Here is a 13,414-nt window from a genome sequence, read left to right as displayed (position 1 = left end):
CAGAAAAATACAAATACTGTATGTTATCACTTATATGTGGAATCTAAACACTAAAATGAATAAATATGACACAACAGAAACAGACTCATAAAGAGAACAGACTAGTTGTTATCAGTGAGGATAGGCAAGGAAGGAAGACAGGAGGAGGCAGGAGATTAAGAAGTATAAACTACCATGTATTAAAATAAGCTACAGGATATATTGTATAGCACAGGAAATATAGCCAATATTTTATTATAACTTTAAATGGAGTATAATATATAAAAACATTAAATTGTATGCTATATACTTGAAACTAGTATTGTAGAACAACTATACTTCAGTTTTTAAAAAAGAAGTCTCTTGACTCCGTATTCCATGCTTTTTGCTAATTTTACTGTCCCCCTTAGAAGCTTTAATTGAAAAAGACTTCTGATAGTTGCTTATCATTAAAAAGAAAAACTGTATGGAATACAATATATGCCTTGAGAAATCAAGATAAAGCTCTGGTCATGATACTCATGTTCATAATGCAGCTTCCTTTCTGAGCACTCATCTGAATTTAATGGGCTTTAAATTGCATGTTCATATATCTTCTAGGTTTCCACAGACGTGCAGCTCCAGTTACTAGAAGGCAGTTTCCACATGGTGCACATAGGATGGATTATCTGCACTTTGAGGATGATAGCCGTGGATGGTGGTTTGACATGGATATGGTGATCATCTATATTTATTCAGTGAACTGGGTGATTGGGTTCATTGTTTTCTGCTTTCTTTGCTATTTTTTCTTTCCATTTTAGGAATTTTCATACCTTAATACTGTTGCACAATTACAAATGATGTAGATAACAATACTTAAACATTTTTAAAATGTGCTTTGAAGTTTTTATAATGTATTATATAAAATGTTGGTGTTTATAGAAAATATGAGAATGGATTTATTTATGAATGTTTCATGTAACAAACTAAACTTGATTTAAGATCTAATCTATTAGCACTTAGCAACAATGCACTATTAATTTTACAGTTCTCCTTGATTTGGGATTTGTGGTTCTAATTTTACAATGTCACATTTACACATATTGTAAAGACTGAGGTTTTCCCTCCACTTAAAAATACTAAAAACACAAAATGAAATGATAATACGAGTAGATATTATCTTTAATCATAAACTATTTAGTAATCATCACCTATTCTCAGGCAAGTTATATACATTAAAGATAAACCATCTTCTCTGGGAACTAATCTAGCAGGGTGTATTCAGTTTTACTTTCCGGTGATCTCCATGTCCTTCGTTCCCTTTCTATTACTGACACAGCTGACTATACTTTTTTTTTTTTAACAGACCTAATAATATCATTAGTGCAACATTTTAATCTATTACAAGAATAGAATAGTAAACACAAACAGAAGAAAAAAGGGAAAAATAAAAAAATAAAACTGAGACTAATTCACACCAACAAAGACTTAGAAAACTATATTAACACTTTTCCAATTGCAGGATTACTCACCAGAAGAAATTAAAAAGTTACTGACTTTCAGAGCAATGCATGTCTAAACTGTAATTAATTTAGTGATTCTTTTAACTTGGAGGTTGTCAAATATATTGTAAATGTACAATAAAGAGTGGCTTTTAAATTTTTTCATTGTTATTACCTAATTTTATGTCTGGAATAAGTATTTTTGGAAATAGGCTTAAGGGTTTATAGAACAAAAACTTGGCTTATTTTTATTATTACAGTATTCCTTGGAATTAGTTTTCCCATATTAATATTTTTTAAAAAGGAGATCTGAATTATCCCAGTACAAAAGAGAATCAGGGTAGGTAGTCCAGTGAAAAAGTGAAAAAACTAAAGCACAGAGAAGTAAGCTTGTTTATTTCTATCATTTAGGTGGTCTTTGTGTAACCTAGAACCAAAGTTTTTATTTTGAACTACTAATTCAACATTTCTACACTATGATGCCATATACTTGGTAAGGCAGTGGGCATATTTTAACATAAGGTAAGTGACCCCCTCATGGCACTAAAAATACTACCTCCATTCAAACAAACTGAGATTGCAGTCTACAGAAAGTCCAATTTTGTCCCAATTGCTGACTATATTTGAATAAAAGCATTTAACTGACAGTATGTGATGTTTTAAGAAAAATATGGAAGAGTGATACAAAAGTTTATTCTAACATTGTTTATTGTGTTTTAAATTATATCTGTGAAAGAAAATAGTGTAAATTAGATACCATCAAATCCAGAAATCAGAAGACTAAATACATTTTAGAAACAGATAAATCCTCACTCATATATTATAGTAAATATATATATGTATATATAATGCTTGCAGTTTAGTGGCTAAACTATATCTTGGTGAAACAGCATTGTTGGCAAACTTCAGTATTATCTTACAAAAATAAAAATGGGTATTTATAATCACTAATTTCTACCAAAGTAAAGATGACATTGTATAAGGCAAAATATTGCCTTCTTAAAATATATGTCAGGAAAAATTAACAAAACACATGTGGGGAGCAACATTTTAAGAACTTCAAAATTAATTGTAGCCATTTCCCAAGCAAATCCTGGCTTATAAACTTTAGCAAAATTGCCTTCATTCATTTCTAACTTAAAAATTGATTGCAATTATACATGAAGTAACATTCAAAAAACTAAGATCATGGCATCCAGTCCCATCACTTCATGGGAAATAGATGGGGAAACAGTGGAAACAGTGACAGACTTTATTTTTCTTGGGCTCCAAAAGCACTGCAGATGGTGATTGCAGCCATGAAATTAGAAGACAGTTGCTCTGTGGAGGAAAAGCTATGACAAACCTGGACAACATATTAAAAAGCAGAGACATTACTTTGCCAGCAAAGGTCCATATATTAGTCAAAGTTATGGATCTTTTGATGTATGGATGTTAGAGTTGGACCATAAAGAAGGCTGAGCACCAAAGAATTGATGCTTTTGAACTGTAGTGTTGGAGAAGACTCTTGAGAGTCCCTTGTACTGCAAGGAGATCAAACCAGCCAATCTTAAAGGAAATTAGTCCTGAATATTCATTGGAAGGCCTGATGCTGAAGCTGAAGCTCCAGTACTTTGGCCACCTGATGCCAACTCATTAGAAAAGTCCCTGATGCTGGGAAAGATTGAAGGCTGAAGGAGAAGGGGATGACAGAGGATGAGATGGTTGGATGGCATCACTGACTCAATGGACATGAGTTGGAGCAAACTCCGGGAGTTGGTGATGGATAGGGGAGGCCTGGCGTGCTGCAGTCCATGGGGTCGCAAAGAGTCGGACACGACTGAGCGACTGAACAACAAAAAAAGTAAAATAAATTGTATTACACATACAGATTTCTCAGAGAAATAAAGTTGATTCCCAAAATATATTTATTAGGTCAGCGATACATATCAGTTTATGAAGTGAAGTCGCTGTGTCCAATGCTTTGCGACCCCATCGACTATAGCCCACCAGGCTTCTCTGTCCGTGTGATTTTCCAGGCAAGAGTACTGGAGTGGGTTGCCATTTCCTTCTCCCAGGGATCTTCCTGACTCAGGGATTGAACCCGGTTTCCGGCATTGCAGGCAAATGCTTTACCCTCTGAGCCATAGCTCTGTATATACAAGCTAAATCCAAATATATATATATATATATATATATATCCTTACCTGATGCTGGGAAAGACTGAAGGCAACAGAAAGAGCAGCAGAGGATGAGATGGTTAGAGAGCATCTCTGACTCCATGGACATGAGTTTAAGCCAACTCCAGGAGATAGTGAAGGACAGGGAAGGCTGGCGTGCTACAGTCCATGGGGTCGCAAAGAGTTGGACATGACTTATCGACTACAACCCTTACATAAATAGAATACCCTTTTCAAAAGGAGTCATAGTCTGGAGGAGCATTCTCAAGTCGCATCCAGTCATTGATGCAGAGCTTGAGCTAGGAATTTAAATCCCTGTGTTCATCTTTTTCATTGGCCAGTAAGAGATGTCTATGTACCCATGCTTATATATATACATACATATATATAATATATATGTGTGTGTTTGTGTAGTATATGCACATACACAAAAGAAGGAAATGAAATGATTACATGGTTTTAAGAATCAGTTTAAACAAATCCAGAGTCCATAGGGAAGGCAGTAAGAATTGTAAGAACACAAAAGTCTAGGATTCAAAAGACAGTGGCCAAAGCTGTTGTCCATAGGTAGATTTTCTTTCTCCAGGGAATGTCTAAACCTTCTTTTAAGACTTTCCAACTGATTATCAGGCACACCAGGGTAACCTCCCTAATGACTCATGAGGGACTTTATATCTGAAAAAATTCTCTTCACAGGAGAAGCTACACTGGTATTTTATTAAGTAATTAAGAGAAGGTGTATATATGCTAGACTAGCTCATGCTTTCCTTTCCTCTTTCCAACTCTTATGAAAACATAACTCTTATAGCCTACTTATCCATAAACATATTGCAAAGGAAATTCTAAGGACTGTAATTTAGCCTAGCCAAGTGGACATACCACAAAGCCATCACACAGGTGGTGCCCTTTCACTAGATTTCATCTCTGAGCTATATATACAAAAGGATTAATCTTAAAATCAGTATAAACTCAAAAGTTTATAGCATAACCTTTAATAATTCCTCTCTACTACCATAAAAGTTTTAAAATGTTCTACATAGGTGGTCTGGTTAGCTATTGCTGAATAACAAACTACCCTAAATTTAATGGTGTAAAAAAACAATCATTTTATTATATCTCATATTTTTGTGGATCAGGGGCTCAGACAGCACTCAGCTGGACGATTCTGTGTTACCCGTAGCATCAGCAGAGGTCACTTGGTGATATTCAGCAGGCAGCAGACTGGTCTGGAGGTTCAAGACGGCTCCACTCATATGGCTGGTTCCCTGGGAGAGGTGGCTTAAAATTTAGGCTCAGCAGAAATGATCAAATGGAGCTCCTCCATGTGGTCTGACAAGGCAGTCTCACAGTGATCAGGCCTCTTGCATGGTAGCTCAGGACTCCCAGAGGGAATGTTCATGAAACCCAGGCAGAAAAAGCAGAGTTGCAGAGCGCAGCAGTCCAGCTGCTTCCTATTGATCAAGAATGTGGCCAAGACCAGTTCAGATTTCAAGGAAAGGGCAATGATTCTAAGAGACCAAGTAATAATCTATCACTCTAGGAGATCTTTGTGGTGGTGGTTTAGTTCCTAAGTCATGTCTGCCTCTGGCAACCCCCTGGACTGTAGCCCACCAGGTTCCTTTGTCCGTGGGGTTCTCCAGGCAAGAATACTGGAGTGGGTTGGCATTTCCTTCTCCAGGGGATCTTCCTGACCCAGGAATAAAACCCAGGTCTCCTGCATTGCAGGCGGATTCTTTACTGACTGAGCTACGAGGGAGCCTAGGAAAATCTTTGTAGTGCAGTAGTGAAGCCACTCAGTCGTGTCCGACTCTTTGAGACCCCATGGGCTGTAGCCTACCAGGCTCCTCCGTCCATGGGATTTTCCAGGCAAGAGTACTGGAGTGGGTTGCCATTTCCTTCTCCAGGTGATCTTCCCAACCCAGGGATCGAACCCAGGTCTCCTGCATTGTAGGCAGATGCTTTTACTGTCTGAGCCACCAGGAAATCTTTGTAGGGTTTAGGAAATCTAAAAATTTAACCCTTGGCAAAAGGATTAACCTCTATTTCTGCTTTATTGACTATGCCAAAGCCTTCGAATGTGTGGATCACAATAAACTGTGGAAAATTCTGAAGGAGATGGGAATACCAGACCACCTGACCTGCCTCTTGAGAAACCTGTATGCAGGTCAGGAAGCAACAGTTGGAACTGGACATGGAACAACAGACTGGTTCCAAATAGGGAAAAGGAGTACGTCAAGGCTGTATACTGTCACCCTGCTTATTTAACTTGTATGCAGAGTACATCATGAGAAATGCTGGGCTGGAAGAAGCACAAGCTGGAATCAAGATTGCTGGGAGAAATATCAATAACCTCAGATATGCAGATCGCACCACCCTTATGGCAGAAAGTGAAGAGGAACTGAAAAGCCTCTTGATGAAAGTGAAAGAGGAGAGTGAAAAAGTTGGCTTAAATCTCAACATTCAGAAAACTAAGATCATGGCATCTGGTCCCATCACCTCATGGGAAATAGATGGGGAGACAGTGGAAACAGTGTCAGACTTTATTTTTCTGGGCTCCAAAATCACTGCAGATGGTGACTGCAGCCATGAAATTAAAAGACGCTTACTCCTTGGAAGGAAAGTTATGACCAACCTAAATAGCATATTAAAAAGCAGACACATTACTTTGCCAACAAAGGTCTGTCTGGTCAAGGCTATGGTTTTTCCAGTGGTCATGTATGGATGTGAGAGCTGGACTGTGAAGAAAGCTGAGCGCCGAAAAATTGATGCTTTTGAACTGTGGTGTTGAAGAAGACTCTTGAGAGTCCCTTGCACTGCAAGGAGATCCAACCAGTCCATCCTGAAGGAGATCAGTGCTGGGTGTTCATTGGAAGGACTGATGCTGAAACTGAAACTCCAGTACTTTGGCCACCTCATGCGAAGAGCTGACTCATTGGAAAAGACCCTGATACTGGGAAGGATTGGGGGCAGGAGGAGAAGGGGACGACAGTGGATGAGATGGCTGGATGGCATCACCGACTCAATGGGCATGAATTTGAGTAAACTCCGGGAGTTTGTGATGGACAGGGAGGCCTGGCGTGCTGCAGTCCATGGGGTAGCAAAGAGTTGGACACGACTGAGCGACTGAACTGAACTGAAAAGAATTAAAAGCTGAAAAATGTGTCAACTGTGTAGCCAATCTTGATTACCTCAACCAGGAAAGTATCAAAGAGCTTAATATTAAATAAATAATATTATCCTCAACATGCTATATATATATCAACATATATGACGTGTATCAGTGCTTCTCAGGCTTTAGTATCCACGTTAATTACCTAGTGAAAGTGAAAGTTGTTCATTTGTGTCCAACTCTTTGCAACCCCATGGATTATACAGACCATGGAATTCTCTAGGCCAGAATACTGGAGTGGGTAGCCTTTCCCTTTTCCAGGGGATCTTCCTAGAGATCTTGTTAAAATGCAGATCTAGGATAGGACCTGGAATTCTGCATTTCTAACCAGTCCTCATGTGAGTCAGATGAACAAAGTAATGGATTTCATGGGTCAAGAGACTTTCTGCAAAGGGCTATATAGTAAATATTTTGTGGCCCTCAAAGAGTATTTGTCACATATTTTTAAAAATCTGACCACAGATACATGTCACTGGTATTCAAATTTGGCTGCAAAATAGAGTCATTTGGGCAATTCTTAAAAGTACTGATGCCTAGGTCCTACCCCAAATACTCTGATTTAATTGGTATAGGAATAGGGATCCTTAAAATTTCTCTAGGTTAAAACTAGGGCTTCCCTGGTGGCTCAGTGGTAAAGAATCCACCTACCAACTCAGGAGACATGGTTCAATCCTTGAGAAGATGCCCTGGAGAAGAAAATGACAACCCACTCCAGTATTCTTGCCTGGGTAATCCCATGGTCAGAGGAGCCTGGTGAATTACTATTCACGGGGTAGCAAAAGAGTCAGACACAGCTTAGCGACTAAACAACAACAGGTTAAATCTACTGTGTGGTAAAGTTTGAAAACTAATGATCTGTATCACTTCCTATTTCTACCTACTTGTATCTTTTGAGTCATTAAATCTTTTTCAGTACACCTGAATGAGTGAATTAATACAGATCTCTCTTCACTTGAACAGGAAACTGACAATCTAATTAAAAAATAACAACCCAAAATAGATGCTGTCATCAGCACACCCCTGCTCCCACTAGGAAGCCTATCCCCAATGGACTTCATGTTATTAATAGTAAAATAAAATGAATTTGGGTGCCGAATTTAGAAATGATAGAAAGTGATGAATAAGTAGGTTGCTGGGGCAAAAAAAAGTGAAACACAGAAAACTTCAAGTTAGTAGAGTGGTAAATTGCAAGGCTATAGAAAGTAGAAATTATCATAAACCTCATCAGTATAATCAAGAAAAAACTAGAAGAGGCTTCACCTAGACTAACATTTTGCTTAAAAACTAAACAGTTATGAACATGTTAATCTACAAGTGGCATGAGAAGTTTACTTAAAATGTTCTCTTAAATATTTTTAACTCTCATACTTTTATACTATGTATCTCTGCATTATACAGGGTTTCCAAAGAAAGCTATGAATTCTTGCTCAGTTCTGTCTGAATTAATATGCTTTTTAAAATGACAGTTACTTTTTAAAGCATTATACCTGCTACCTTTCTAAGCAAATATCTTTAAGTGTGAAATTCCTATTTTAGTAATGCAACTTGGAAAATCACTTTACATTTGCCATCTTTCCTAAGTAAAATTTTGTCTATAACACTATAATGTATTAGTTCATAGTTACTGTCAATAAATTATTAAAGAAAATAGTAAGTTATTCTGTACCCAAGTAATATTCCACTTTTCATTACATACTATCTTTTCTCTCTATCTTTTCTGAAGTTTTTGTTTCAGCTCTTCCCTGTGAATTAGCTCCCTTAGTTTTAACCTCCTGGACTACATTTCTCTCTGCCTCTAAATCTGCCATATAAAACAGTACATCTTCATACAGTAAAATGCAACTGTAAGACATATTTAATAAGATCTCCTTATTCACTCATGCATTCAACAAACAAAAATAGTACATGCTCAATAAATATTCAAATACTCTACTAATGATGCTCAATTCAAGTTCTGACCATGATCTGAACTTCACTTAAATACTGATCACATATTCTAAGGATTTCAGAATAAATTTCTTGTTACCTAGAGATCTATATTTGCTGTTTAGTCACTCAGTCATGTGTGACTCCTTGTGACCCCATGGACTATAGCCCAGCAGGCTCCTCTGTCCATAGAATTTTCCAGGCAAGAATACTGGAGTGGGTTGCCATTTCCTTCTCCAGGTGATCTTCCTGACCCAGGGATTGAACCCCCATCTCCTACATTGGCAGGTGGATTCTTTACCTCTGAGCCACCTCCTTTTAATTTAAAAAAAGTTCAGAAATCTACATGGTATCTCACTATTCAAATGAAAGTTACATCTGTTGCAAGAAAAATTTTCTATTCCTGTCTGCTTTGTATTATGGACTCAGAGATAATCAATATACATGTATATAAGTACGTCCACTTCTCCTTATGACTAACAGCTAAAAGTAGAGGGAAATGAAAATTACACCACCTCAGTTCTTCTTTCTACCAGATAGACTTCCAGTTATATTAACTATGTTATTGTACATAGTTTACGGTTACTGCTAGTCACTGCTTCTAACCTAGATATTAATTGAGTGTGTTTTTCCTTCTACAGCTTAGGGAAAGGCATGCATGACCTCCCTTGGAAAAAATGTCTCTTGCCCTAGTTATGATTTGTAATCTTGTGGCTGAGAAAAGGCAGGAGGTGCATTTTATTTGCAAAAGTTATAAACTTAAAACTATCAAAGGTGGAGGTATGTTTAGGAAGATGATTGTTTTATCAGCTAATCAGTTATAAACCCACTATAAATTTGACCCAATCTGGTTTTAAATATTTCAGAATAAATTTTTATCACAGTTTACTGATAAATTCTGCAATATTCCATCTCATTTATTTCTGGAAAGGAAAAGACTTAATTAAAATTGTAACAGTTAAGCAAGCCATACACAAAATCTACATGGCCTATTTCATTAACATTAAAAATTCAGGATTTCTAAAAATAATATTTAATATTCCATTGCTATTCCTTACAACTTCATCATCAAATCTGCTGGAACAGTAAGCAGGAATGATTAATGTTGTATATATTTACTTTTTTATTCTGAATCAAATCAGAGAGTCATAGCAGTGAAAATAAAGCAACAATGGTTTTAAAACAACAATTAAAGGAAAGGGAAACTCTAGGTAATATATACACTTAAATCACACATTCACAAACATATTTACCTTGTTCTCTGCATAACACCCTGAAGAGTCAAAAGGGCACATGCTTCATAAGAGTCAAATGAAAAGAACTCTTAGAGCAAGTTCTAGGACAACACAAAACAACCAAAATTATATCACTATGCTTAATAATGCTACAATTGTATGTTAATTTGTCAGATTCTCTTTGACTCTGAATAAAATATGTTACCTGTACAGTGTTTCCATCAGAATCAATATTTTCACATGCATTACCACTAACGGTGCGAAAAGTTTTGTTTTCTTGCAGTTCTAAGTTGGGGCAAAGGTTCTTTCATGTCTTGAAAAATATGGCAAATTTGTACTTCTAGGCCAGGAACTGCAGTTACTGCTGATGCTTTATCTGATTCTTCTTCAAAGACTATAAGAACAGAAAGTCTCGTTAAAACACTATATGATGGCCCCAAATTTTGCCCAATCTTTGTTTGAATTATTAAGTGACTTTTTAAACTGGTGAAACTGCTAAACCAAAATAAAATGAGCTCAATATGTCAAGGTACAATGATTATTAACCAGGAGAAGATAAGATGTTTTATAGTACACTTATTAAGCCCATTTGACTAATTAGAGTGGTTCACAAAAAAAAAAAAGGTAGTTGAGGCCAGACTATGAGATAGAAGAATTTGAACAATATACACTTCCTTAGAATTTTCTTGGTGCCTTCCATCTTTGAATTTTTGCTTATGCCTTTCTTATAATTATTTGTATTTTCCTCCGGCCTAACCTTATGCCTTGGCAAACAGGAGCTCAGTCTTTATTATTCTACTCATCTTTTATTATATTTCCCCAAGAATAAGAATTGTGTTTGTGTGTGTCCAACTCTTTGCAACCCTGTGGACTATAGCCTGCCAGGCTCCTCTGTCCATGGGATTCTCCAGCCAAGAATACTGGAGTGGGTAGCCAATTCTGGGAAAGATTGAGAGCAGAAGTGGGCAACAGAGGATGAAATGGTTGGCTGGCATCACTGACACAATGGATATGAGTTTGAGCAAACTCCGGGAGATAGTGAGAGACAGGGACGACTGGCGTGCTGCAGTCCGTGGGGTCAGAGTCAGATGTGACTTAGTGACTGAACAATAAGAAATTTACCTGGTGTCAGAATTTATCAAAAAAATATGTAAAAACACAACTTCTAATAAAATTACTGCCACCTGTTAGTGGTGCTGATTTGGTTATAGTAGTAATTAAACTCATCTGATGACCTGAAAGGCACTGTTTCCTTCTCCGCATAATTTTAATCAAAGTGATTCACAAACTACTGTAAAATATACTTGTACATTTTCTGTGTCAAACATTTGAGGACAATTTTTGAAAATTAACAAAACCACCCTTCCCCTGAAATATCAAGACATGTCAATATTCTATTCCATAAAGATGAAAAAATAAATAATTTTTGAGGCACTGAAATTCAATTTCATGCAAAAAGACAAATAATTACATATGTGTAAGCTAATGGGCTTTAAATTCCTGTCCTACTCCTTGGATCTGTCCTTGACCCTGTTGTTCTTGATTCTGCTGCCTGTTAGCTTTAGGAAGGAGCTACCAGCAATCTTTCAATGTGGCTGTGCAGTAGAGGCACTGTTGAGAAAGGACACTACTGCATGTCAGGTCAGACCACTAAGCAACTGCCAACATTGGAATGCTGGAATCTACTTTTAATAAGCTTCCTGCCACCACTCTGACACTACTCTAAATTTACATATTCAAGAAGCCATTGAACTGAATAGTCCTTGTTGATAGTGATCCAAATTTTACTGTACATACTAAATAGAACATTATTTAGTCAGCAAAAACTGGCAGCTGACTACATCTCAGGTCATGAAGTCCTTATTGCCAAATTCAGACTGAAATTGAAGAAAGTAGGGAAAACCACTAGACCATTCAGGTATGACCTAGATCAAATCCCTGATGATTATACAGTGGAAGTGACAAACAGATTCAAGTGATAGCTTAGGTGAATGATGCCAGATTTGTGATCTCTGAAGAAGAGGATTTAGCTTCAGGATTAGGGGCCAGGCTTGATCACTGTGAGGCTTTTGTGCGGCAGTTTTTTTACAGTGAAAAGAGGACAAAGCCTTTGACACAGACCCCAGAAGGGAGACAGAGTGCCTCACTCGCTAGTCTCATCAAGGCCGTACATACTTTCACCAGACCCACTCCACAACATACGTCTTAAATTAACAAAATTAGAACCAACAATACAAAGTTCTTATCAGATCTACTTCCACAGCAAAGTCTTAAGATAACAAGATTAGTCAGAGGTTCTTGTTAAGAAGGAGAAGCATGTCTTGGAGCAAGATACATTATTATATAATGTATAATTTATAGGATTTAAGGAAAAACATACCCTTGAGCAAGACAGGTGTTTTGTTATATAATCATTAAAGAAAGCTAGTTAAAGAAGGTTACTCTTATCATAACAACTCAAGAGTTTAAGAAACAAATGTCTTATGTGACTAAGACAAAGCAGTGTAGTAACAAAGGTTTGTCCATTTCTCCTCCTCAAAAGCCCCGAACCCCTTTCTCTTCCTCGAGGGCCCTGAACCCCTTTCTCCTCCTCAAGGACACTGAAGTCCCTTGAAGAATTCACTCTCTCACAAGGGATTAGATCTGATAGAGTGCCTGAAGAACTATGGACAGAGGTCCATAACATTGTACAGGAGGCAGTGATTAAAACCATCCCCAAGAAAAAGAAATGCAAAAAGGCAAAATGGTTGTCTGAGGAGGACTTACAAATAGCTGTGAAAAGAAGAGACACGAAAGGCAAAGGAGAAAAGGAAAGATATTCCCATTTGAATGCAGAGTTTCAAAGAATAGCAAGCAAAGATAAGAAAGCTTTCCTCAGTGATCAGTGCAAAGAAATAGAGGAAAACAATGAATGAGAAAGACTGGAGATCCCATCAAGAAAATTAGAGATACCAAGGGAACATTTCATGCAAAGATAGACACAATAAAGGACAGAAACAGTATGCACCTAAAAGAAGCAGAAGATATTAAGAAGAGGGGGCAAGAATTCACAGAACTATACAAAAAAGATATTCATGACCCAGATAACCACGATGGTGTGATCACTCACCTAGAGTGATCCAGACATCCAGACATCCTGGAGTGCGGTCAAATGGACCTTAGGGAGCATCACTACGAACAAAGCTAGTGGAGGTGATGGAATTCTAGCTGAGCTATTTAAAACCCCAAAAGATGATGCTGTGAAAGTGAGGCACTCAATATGCCAGAAAATTTGGAAAACTCAGCAGTGGCCACAGGACTAGAAAAGGCCAGTTTTCATTTCAATCCCAAAAAAGGCAGTGCAAAAGAATGTTCAAATTACTGCACAATTGCACTCATCTCACACGCTAGCAGAGTAATGCTCAAAATTCTCCAAGTTAGGCTTCAACAGTATGTGAACCAAGAATTTGCAGATGTTCAAGCTGT

The 13,414-nt window shown here is 37.4% G+C and overlaps 1 protein-coding gene across 6 annotated transcripts in view; it reads left to right on the top strand.

Moving 5' to 3' along the window:
* The window catches only part of RNF180 (ring finger protein 180), a 451,691-nt gene extending 450,070 nt beyond the window's left edge, over positions 1 to 1,621 (top strand). For all 6 annotated transcript variants that reach the window (XM_043489052.1, XM_043489051.1, XM_043489053.1 and 3 more), the window contains one exon: positions 580 to 1,621. In XM_043489052.1, coding sequence (XP_043344987.1) covers positions 580 to 779 — 200 coding nt within the window. In that variant the 3' untranslated portion in view covers positions 780 to 1,621. The remainder of the gene's footprint in view (positions 1 to 579) is intronic.
* Positions 1,622 to 13,414: the final 11,793 nt, after the last annotated feature.

Source organism: Cervus canadensis, chromosome 16 (genome assembly GCF_019320065.1).
Source record: "Cervus canadensis isolate Bull #8, Minnesota chromosome 16, ASM1932006v1, whole genome shotgun sequence".
NCBI classification, from domain to species: Eukaryota; Metazoa; Chordata; class Mammalia; order Artiodactyla; family Cervidae; genus Cervus; species Cervus canadensis.
Note: the sequence above shows the minus strand (reverse complement) of the source record. Positions and strands in the feature narration are given on the sequence as shown.